The 10,254-nt window shown below is 45.6% G+C and overlaps 2 protein-coding genes across 5 annotated transcripts in view; both read left to right on the top strand.

Moving 5' to 3' along the window:
- MEIS1 (Meis homeobox 1) overlaps positions 1 to 2,068 on the top strand; it is a 142,717-nt gene extending 140,649 nt beyond the window's left edge. For 2 of the 4 annotated variants that reach the window (XM_043917634.1, XM_043917633.1), the window contains exon 12: positions 548 to 2,068. In XM_043917634.1, the coding sequence (XP_043773569.1) occupies positions 548 to 831 (284 nt within the window). In that variant the 3' untranslated portion in view covers positions 832 to 2,068. The remainder of the gene's footprint in view (positions 1 to 547) is intronic. The other 2 variants (XM_043917636.1, XM_043917635.1) reach the window with 1 other exon arrangement.
- Positions 2,069 to 2,207: 139 nt separating this feature from the next.
- LOC122703381 overlaps positions 2,208 to 10,254 on the top strand; it is a 227,991-nt gene continuing 219,944 nt past the window's right edge. The window contains exon 1 of the mRNA XM_043917637.1: positions 2,208 to 4,748. Coding sequence (XP_043773572.1) covers positions 4,541 to 4,748 — 208 coding nt within the window. The 5' untranslated portion in view covers positions 2,208 to 4,540. The remainder of the gene's footprint in view (positions 4,749 to 10,254) is intronic.

The raw sequence follows: 10,254 nt of genomic DNA, 5'->3' as shown, positions 1-10,254 counted from the left end.
TTTCTTATTGTTCTCAAAAATCATTGTAAGGTGGACAGGGTTTTGTGAAGGCTTTCTTTCGTCAGCTCTAAGAAACCCTGAGGAAGGAATTCACTGATAACTGTTATTGTTATTAGGGGTTTTTGGTTTCGTTTTTAGAAGTACAGTTTTTGCTAAGTAATCAGCTTTAGTGAGCCTATCTAGTTTACTTCGTGTGAGATGTTTTGTGACCAGGTCGTGTACTCCTGCACGCTTGGTAGAGAATGTTCAGAGCTTCTTCAGACCATACCTCAAATGAGTTCCATTTTTTTTTTTTTTTTAATAAATAAGACCTCAGTAGGCAGACCTGACTAACAGTCCCATAAAAGGAAAACAGTCACAAAATGGGAGTTTCCAGCACAACATTTCTCATTTTATTTTCTTCAGTATGACTTGAAAGACTACTTCACAGAGCCATGTTCCCTTAATCACAGTGTTCCCTGGCTTTCATAGGACTGCCATAGCCAGAACCACACTATTGCTTTTTCATAATATTTTCTTTTTGTTTCTTTCTTTTGAATTTCTACAGGGCTGCAAAGTATGCCAGGGGAGTATGTAGCCCGGGGTGGTCCAATGGGTGTGAGTATGGGACAGCCAAGTTATACCCAACCCCAGATGCCCCCCCATCCTGCTCAGCTGCGTCATGGGCCCCCCATGCATACGTACATTCCTGGACACCCTCACCACCCAACAGTGATGATGCATGGAGGACCGCCCCACCCTGGAATGCCAATGTCAGCATCAAGCCCCACGGTTCTTAATACAGGAGACCCAACAATGAGTGGACAAGTCATGGACATTCATGCTCAGTAGCTTAAGGGAATATGCATTGTCTGCAATGGTGACTGATTTCAAATCATGTTTTTTCTGCAATGACTGTGGAGTTCCATTCTTGGCATCTACTTTGGACCAAGGAGCATCCCTAATTCTTCATAGGGACTCTTAAAAAAGCAGGAAATACCAACCGAAGTCAATCTGGGGGACATGCTAAATAACTATATAAGACATTAAGAGAACAAAGAGTGAACTATTGTAAATGCTATTATACTGTTATCCATATTACGTTGTTTCTTATAGATTTTTTAAAAAAAATGTGAAATTTTTCCACACTATGTGTGTTGTTTCCATAGCTCTTCACTTCCTCCAGAAGCCTCCTTACATTAAAAAGCCTTACAGTTATCCTGCAAGGGACAGGAAGGTCTGACTTGCAGGATTTTTAGAGCATTAAAATAACTATCAGGCAGAAGAATCTTTCTTCTCGCCTAGGATTTCAGCCATGCGCGCTCTCTCTCTTTCTCTCTCTTTCTCTCTCTCTCCCTCTCTCTAGCCTGGGGCTTGAATTTGCATGTCTAATTCATTTACTCACCATATTTGAATTGGCCTGAACAGATGTAAATCGGGAAGGATGGGAAAAACTGCAGTCATCAACAATGATTAATCAGCTGTTGCAGGCAGTGTCTTAAGGAGACTGGTAGGAGGAGGCATGGAAACCAAAAGGCCGTGTGTTTAGAAGCCTAATTGTCACATCAAGCATCATTGTCCCCATGCAACAACCACCACCTTATACATCACTTCCTGTTTCATGCAGCTCAAAAACATAGACTGAAGATTTATTTTTAATATGTTGACTTTATTTCTGAGCAAAGCATCGGTCATGTGTGTATTTTTCCATAGTCCCACCTTGGAGCATTTATGTAGACATTGTAAATAAATTTTGTGCAAAAAGGACTGGAAAAATGAACTGTATTATTGCAAATTTTTTTTTTTTTTTTGTAAAAGTAGCAGTTTGGTATGAGTTGGCATGCATACAAGATTTACTAAGTGGGATAAGCTAATTATACTTTTTGTTGTGGATAAACAAATGCTTGTTGATAGCCTTTTTCTATCAAGAAACCAAGGAGCTAATTATTAATAACAATCATTGCACACTGAGTCTTAGCGTTTCTGACGGAAACAGTTTGGATTGTATAATAACGCCAAGCCCAGTTGTAGTCGTTTGAGTGCAGTAATGAAATCTGAATCTAAAATAAAAACAAGATTATTTTTGTCATGCTGACTCCACTGCTTGAAAAATTTGTTTACTGCCCCCCAAATTTTTCATGATGAATGCAGTAAATATAAAAATTAATTTTGGCTCCCTAAGATATATATGCATTTGAAAATTTGAACCACAAAATAAATTATTTAATAATAGTCACTGATTTCTTTAAGCTGACTTAATGAACTCCTAATATCAGCAAATTTAAGGCCTGAGGGCACTAAACTAACTGTAGACTCAGATTACAGCCAACAAAATTACTCATCTAATATCAGTGAAATTATTCTTGTACATGATGGTAAACCTAAAGGACTGAGTTACGTCTTTCACTAAGGATGTTACCTAGGATGAGCAGTATATGTTTATTAGGAAATTAACTACATGAATGAAGAGACCAGACTTCAAAAATCTAATTTTTATAAATATGCTCTATGTTCTCATTGGATCAAACTGGTTATTAACCAATTTTCCAGAACAGCTGTACAGAATTTCGGCATGGCAGCCAGCTAAATGGTACAAAATAACATGTTTAAGCTGGAATAGCTTATAATTTTATTGAAATAAAATTGTGGCTATAAAAAGTGCTTCCCAAAGCTAAGGAAAATATACAAATATTTTAATTAAGGCAGATTCGTTTTTAAAAAATCAGGCTTTTAGTAGTGATTGCTTTGTAAACAAAGGATGGGTCGAAGGAGAGTGCCTTAAACTCAAGCCTGACATTCAGGCCCGTGTCACCCTATAAACCCGCCCTGAACAATTCTATTTTCTATTTGAAAAGAGAAACCAGCTGTGGGTTGGGTTTACTAGGTGGCGTGTGATTGACTGACTCACCTGCTGGAGCGGCCGTGCACTCTCTCACCTTTTGTTTATGGGGCCTGGTTCCTAAACACGTGGATCCGGAGAAAGAGAGCGAGGCTCGACCTTCTGCAGCCTCGCACGCAGCGCCCTACCCCGCCCCCACCCTGTCTAGGGGATTGTTTCAGTTTCCCATTCCGACCCAGTGGCAGTTCTTCGTCTACATAAACAGTCCATATTCGTGGAATAATTCTCTCTTGATAGGTGGTTACTAGCCGTTAACAACCATTTATTTACTTTCAAAATTAATAATAAACTTTATAAACTAACCAGCCATTTGCCCCTCCTCTCCAGTACATGCCTGGGTGAGTTGGTTATTTTCAGTCTTTATTCTGGAGGAAGCTCTTGCCGGGTGGGGGAGGGAAAGAAAGGGGAGGGGAGGACGGAGGGAGGACGGTGGGGGCAGGCCCTGGGAGAAGGAGAGGGGTCCCAGTGAAGAAGAATTAGGGAATATGGAGGCTATGAAGACTCAAGATCATTAGTGTTCAGTGAATTAGAAAAAAATAAAACAAACTGTGTTCTTTCCCTGCGTTCCCCCCTCTGCGTGCCTGTTTTGTGAGAGCCTTGCTCTCTGGCGGGTCCTTTTTCCCCCTGCCTGGACACCCCCACCTCCCCCTTAATGCTATTTTAGCTTTTCCTCTTGTAAATTTCAGAGCCAGCTCGGAGGTTATTGAGGACACTTAAACCGAAAGAGGGAAATAATAGAGGTGCTGAGAGCGTTTTTGATGTTTCTTAAAAGGCAAAAACAAAACGCCCTCTTCTAAACAAGGGCACGCAATTGTACCTGCTTTTTATTTTTATTTGGGGAGGGGGCGCGCCGGTTGAATGAGACTACTTTTTAATATGATTTAAATATTTTTCCGAAAAAATTAAGGAAATTCTCCTATCATATTTAATCAGCTGTAATTATAACACATTCGAAATGAATAATATGCCTTGACAGTATTTTTATTGTTATTGTTCATTGCATGATGTTCGACTGCTTTAGAAGCACAGGAAAGAGAAGTAAACGCGCTACAAATGGGGAATTACCCTCGTTTAGCATTAAAATTCATTTAGATAAAATTGCCACAAACATTTAAATGGGAAGATTAGTTCCCCCTCACGCCTTATTGCACTCGCTCAATGGTTCCGTTAAGAACATTTTACACGTTGGAAATTCCGTCTTCTCAGACGGCTTGCTGTTTCCTAGTTACCCACATTCAAAGCAAAGGCAGCAGCAAAGGCAGCCGCAGCAGCAGCAGCAGGGAAAAAAAAAAAAAAAAAAAAGTTTTGGCAACTGGTCTGCAATTCATCCGCTTCTGGCCGCAGCCTCCCCTCCGCCCACTGCAGCCCGCCCCCCACCCATCACCTTTCCTCACCCCGCATTAGGTAACTGGCAGAGTCCTGTGGAGGAAACAGCCTCTGAGTTCTACAGTATGCATATAATGTTAAATACAAAGAAATACCCAAAAGCCAGGCTCCCCTCTCCTGCCTCTGCTCTGAACGGAGAGGTTAGCCTGGAAGTGCTGAGTTTCTCACATCTTCTGCTCTGAGCCCACAAGGCACGTTTTTTGGCTTTCTTTTCTGCCAGGACATTTCCAGGAAATTCACCACTGCTTCTTGCCTGTATTAGACTTGTGTGAAAGAATGACATTTGAAAAGCCCGTGCAACGTCTAGCTTCTCCCTCTCTTTTCTCTTGTATCTTTCCTTATCCCTGTGCCTCTCTGTCCCTCACTCCCCCTTTCTCTCGCTCCTTCCCTCTTCCCTCTTTCTGCCCCTCCCTTCGCAGGGCCGCAGGAAAAGAAGAATGTCGGCTTCGACTGCCATCTTTTGGGGATTTGGAAAAACGACTCGGTAGGAATCCGAGGGAGGCGGGGGACCGCGGGGGGTGGGGGGGAAACCCCCTTATTATCCTGTGTCGGAACTGGCTCCCTTAATCTGATGCTTAAATATTTGATGTGGAAAAATTACCCATAAAATTAGTTACTAACAATTTCAAATTGAAATCACTTATCGAATTATAAACGCATTAAAGCTGTATGGATGGTATTAGGAGTTCCTCGGGAGGCAGCGGGTGTCTCCTTCCAGTGCGCCCGGCCGGCGAGCGTCGCCCCGGGGAGAGGCACCCCCGCGGAGCCTGGGGACGGGGTGAGGAGGGCGGCGCGCGGGGCGCCGGGGTCCCCGCAGGGGGAAGTGAAGTTCGGCAGCCGGAGGCTTCGGCTCGCTCGGCTCCAGAGGGCCGGGAGGAGGGAGAGGAAAGAGCGGCGGTGGGAGGCTCCGACCCCGGGGCCCAGGCGCCTACGAAGAAACTTTGTAGTGAAGTCGAAAGGTTCTGAAAAGAAAAAACACCAGCGCCACGCGCCCCCTCCCGCCCGCGTCTCCCACGCGGCGCGCAGACTTTGCGCTCAGGCTTCATTGCCGAGTGCAGCGCCCCCCGAGTCTGCTGCCGGGCAGGAGGGAGACGCCTGTGGCCTGGGGCTGGGGCTGGGGCTGGGCCGGCCTCCGCGCGCCGAGAGATCCTTCGGGCTGCGGCGGCAGTTGAGGGGATCCGGGCCGGAACGCGGCTGCCACTGAGTCCTAACCCTGAGTCCTGGCCCCCGGCAGGTGCAGGGCGGACAGGTCTCTGCGTAGAGCCCAGAGCACCCGGGGGCGGGGGGTGGGGGGAGAAAGGGGGCGGTTCCGGCACCTCCACTAACCTCCTATCCCCTCCCCAACCCAACTGAAAAGTCAAGTCTAAGGGGGCTGCAGACTTCGTCTCTGGAGACGAGGCGACCCCGTGTCAGCGCAGAAGGTTGTGGAGAGGCACCTCCTGGGGGACTCCGGGCCCCGTTCTCTCCAAACAGCTCGATTCGGTGGGCTAGAGGCTTCTTGGTGGACTCTTGGGTCAGTCCTGCCGCGACTCTGGGAGCGGGACTGCGAGAGCTTGGGGCCCGGGGGCACTTGGGACCCGGGCAGCACCCGCCAGGCGCAGTGGGGGAGCCGTGGGCAGCACTCAACGCCTTAGGTAGGAGCTCCTCGGGAATCACTTTAAGCCTCTGCAGACTTTCCTCAGCCTTCCGGATCCCAGCAGGCCCTCGGATGTATAGACAGTAAAAACCTGACGATGCGGAGCTCCCTGGTAGGCGCTTGGACGCCGGGTGGAGTGGCGTGGAACTGGGTCGTGGGGTGCTTGTATGGCCCGGCATGTCACCCCGTTTCACTTCCCTCTCCCTGACCACCCTCACCCACTTGACTGTGGGGCATCCCGTGGCACTTAGGTAGCCAGGTGCAGAGTCTACACGAGGTTGGGAATCCCAAGGCCCAGGACAGGGTGGTGAAGAAGTGAGTGTGGGAAATCGCCCCTTGAGGGAGTCGCTGATGGCGGGGAGGGGCGGGAGGAGGGGTTGGGGAGAATATCTCTTTTTGGCCCAATCAGCCTGACAACGAGTCCGTCACATTCTCTCCCAAGGAAGAGCTGTAAAGGAAAAACAAACAACATATTGAGCAATCAGTTCGCCCACGCTGGAGCTTTTAAGAGCCTTTGCCGTAAAAACGGGTGTCCCGGGGGTCTCGGTGGGGAGATGGGCATTTTAGGGTTTCAGTTCTGGCGGGCCGAGCCCTGGGGTCGCTTCCACGCCCTGCCTTCTAACCTGCCCGGCGCGCTCAGCCCACCGCTGGGAAACCTAGGCGCTGAAACCCTGGAGAAAAGGGATTTAGTTTTAAGCCAGTCTCCCATCGATCGGGTCGGTAATTCCTACCCCTGCCCACTCGCAGACACACTCACCTCTACCCTAAAGCATTAAGTTCATTACGCGAGCAATGATCTTAATCTCCAGGCGGAAAACGAGTCCCGGGACCTCTCCGATTGGGGAAGCAGTGAATAAAGTCACCTGCTGGCGCACCCGCGCAACCGGCTCCTCAGGGCGGGGGCCGCGAGTGGCAGGGCAGGCAGCGCCCGGGTCGCGCGTTCCACGCCGGGGCATTTCCCGCAGGGGTCAGGGAACCCCGTGTCTGCTTTCTTAAGGATGGCGACCTTTTCGAAGGGTGGGGTTGCGCTCGCTCGCTCTCTTCCTCCTCCTTTCTGTTTTCTTCTTGGGGAGCCCTCCCCCCGCCCCCCGCCTTGCACTTCTGCTCTCTCTTCCTCCTCCTTCCCCCGCAAAGTGGCGAATTCCCCTTCCCTTCCTAGTGTCCGAGGCAGCAGGTCTAGCACGCAGTCCGGGTAACCCATCACCTTTTCGAGCCCGCCTACTTCAGCCACCAGCCCAGGACACGCGAGGATGGGGATCTTTCAGCGAAGCCCTATTGAAGCCACTTGCTGAGGGCACCCTGGGGCTTTAAACAGCCGGATTCCTCGATCTAGGGGAGATCCCTGCGCCCATTGATAATTCCATCTCAAAGAAAGCCAGCGAAGCGGCAAACACCCCTAGCAGCCGCCTGCTCCCCATTCCCACCCCCCCCCCAATACAACCACCCCCACCCCCGCCTTGGCATTGAGCAGCGTCTGGCCCCGCAGGGAGATGGAGGCGAGCCACGCGCCCCCGTCCTTACTGGCAGACCCACGAGGCGCCAGCTTGTTCTGCAGACTCAGTTTCCATCCGACAATCGTGCAAGCGGGAAAAACACAACGCAAAGGCTGTTGTGAACCCCGTTTCCCTCACCACCACCACCCCCATCTGATTTTCAAGACGTGCGTTTTCAGGTAGTCCTAAACCGTGAACAGCGAGCTTTGTGTGTTATCTAGTGGGGGTGGGGATGGAAGAGGAGGAGACTCCCACCGCCCGCTGCAGTCTTTAATGTCTGAAATAACGAAATGCCTGTGTGGCAGCTGCTGCTTGAGCCAAAACTAACTCTTTGGAAGACGGAAAAGAGTGAAAGGCAAAGAAAGACTGTTCATTTTTTTTCCTTTGGTGCCGTTTGGGATGTCATCTGTTTCCTTGGCGACTGTGTTCAGCCCCCGGAGCCCCTGGGCTCCTGGATTGTTAGGGGGGAAAAAGCATGCTATTTCTGCACCGTCATTTATCACTGTCACCGCATAATGATTCCCCTTGCAGCCCCTTATTGATGTTTGTAATTGCATTATCTCATAAAGGAGGATGATCAATGAAACCGAGCCGTGCATTCTGGGGTCAGAGGAAGCCAAAGTACTGTTTGTCCCCTTTAATACAACAAGTACTCATTATCTTTAGGTCTGCATTCAAAAAATGATCTGATCTGGGGCTGACCCTGTCGGACATCCCAACACTTTTTAAAACGCGGTTTGTGTAACCTTTTGCTTAAATGCTAAATCAAGTACCTGTCTCGCATTTCAACGAAACAAGATGCTAAATCTGAATGGGAGAAGCATTTTTTTCTTTCTCTTTTCCTTTTTTTTTCCGGGAGGGGTGCGGGGATGCGACCGTCTGAAGATGCACGCAATTTTACACCGCAATTTTACTGATATAATGTAGCAAAAGCAACCCCCATCAACAAGGGACGCAAGTTATCTAAAGAATGAAAAAATGGGCTAAGGGGAAGAGGTATCTGGGAGAATTTAACAAGGTCGGTGCTAAAGAATAAAACCACATCCGGTTTAATTAATAAGAGCTATAAACTGAAATAATTCCCCATGATTCTGCCCTTGCTTCTCCCTTTTACAGTCATATCTCTTCGTTTTAGATAAATGACTTTTGTGTCTGTTCGATTCTCACAACAACAATAACTAAATCAGTTGCACTCTCTGTGTCTAAAACCGTCTACAAACTCCAGCAAATAAAAAGAAGTTCATTTGTCTATTAAGGCAAGTATTTAGTTGAGCAGAAATGTCCCAGTAACACTGAATGGAGTTCATGTAATCCCAAGAAAATCAAGTCATCTTGTTGCACTGAAGTAAATGAAAAAAATACAAAGGAGGAGAGGTCCAAGTGTAATTTTAAACTAAATGCATTATAGGACTGTCACAGTGAAAACTGCTTGTGTAACTGGGATGGAGGGAGTGGACATCAACTTAGCTCACATTTAGCTGAAAGGTTTTAGAAAGGAAACAAGTATTCCAGGTTTGGCTCTCATTTTAATTTGTGGAAAGAGGAAAAATGGAAACAGTTTTAATTCATCATATCAAACATTAGGATAAGTGAATCCTTCAAAGACAAAATTAAGCAGAGCTATTTTAAACATTGCAAGACTTTATTACCAAAAAGAAAAGTTTCCAATCCTCTGAAGATGACTTCTTCCCTGTTAATAAGACTACCAAAAAAAAAAAAAAGACGAAGACCAGTTGTTTATTTTTAAAGTTCTAGAAATAATTTCTTAACAATATACATCTATTTTAAATAAAAAGATCCAGATGAAAATTCTTCACCATAAAAGAAAGTGAGGACTAGTTAAATAGTGTGTCCTGGTAATTTGACACCTTGACAGAAAACCTTAAATCGAATGATAGCAAAACAAAGGGCAAAAATACTCCCCTTGGAAAAATAACTTTAATAATAAAGCTAAAAAAAACTTTTAATTGTGTTAAACCACCATGTAATATTTCTCTAAAAGGCATATTCTTTGAACAAGTGTTATTTCCCAGGAATTCTGTCAAATCACTTTGAAATAATATATGTTTTGTGTTATTTAAATATTCTGGCACTTCTGTTCTTTGAAAATGCTCAAACTGAAATGGATATGCAGCCACGCATATATTTACTATAAATGGTGTCTTGTCGTTAACATAAAATATTAGAGGGAAAATAAAACTTTGGGCTTTGTCAGTTGAGATAGCATTTTTTAGCATAATACTCTGATTTTTAAAACACACAAATGAAACCCCTTGATTTTAACCAATCAACACAAGTCTTTCTCTTATTTGGCTGGGGATCTGGCATCCTGTACATTTTCTATTTTTAATATTTAGTGTTATAGCCCACGGTTAAAATAATGAAAAATTAGTCTCGTTTCAGATATTATTTATTTATGGGACGAACATGATTAAAACATAAACACACACACAAACTGCAGCTGCAACAGAAAAAAAAAACTTGATTTACGGTTATTAAATCTTTGATCGCCATGTTAATGTTTCTTTTTCTACCTTTCATTTGCATTTTAATCTATCGAATCTTTACAATTTTGCTGCCTCCTATTTCAATGATTGATTACAGATCTGAAATAAGAGAAACCAAGCCTAGCTTTTCTTTTTCCTTTCTTTTATTCGCTTTCTTTTCTCTTTTTTTTCGCCCCCTCCTCTTCCCCCTGGGTAGATTTCTGAAACTTTCTCTCAATGCTAATGTAGACAGGACAAATTAATTCTGCTCTTTTAAATGTCAAAGATATAAATAAAAAATGTTTTCTGTCCCAAACGTGAATATTTTCCCAGCCGCTTGTTTTCCAGTCGTAAAAGATCATCCCAGCAAAACGC

This window comes from Cervus elaphus, chromosome 11 (genome assembly GCF_910594005.1).
Source record: "Cervus elaphus chromosome 11, mCerEla1.1, whole genome shotgun sequence".
NCBI classification, from domain to species: Eukaryota; Metazoa; Chordata; class Mammalia; order Artiodactyla; family Cervidae; genus Cervus; species Cervus elaphus.
Note: the sequence above shows the minus strand (reverse complement) of the source record. Positions and strands in the feature narration are given on the sequence as shown.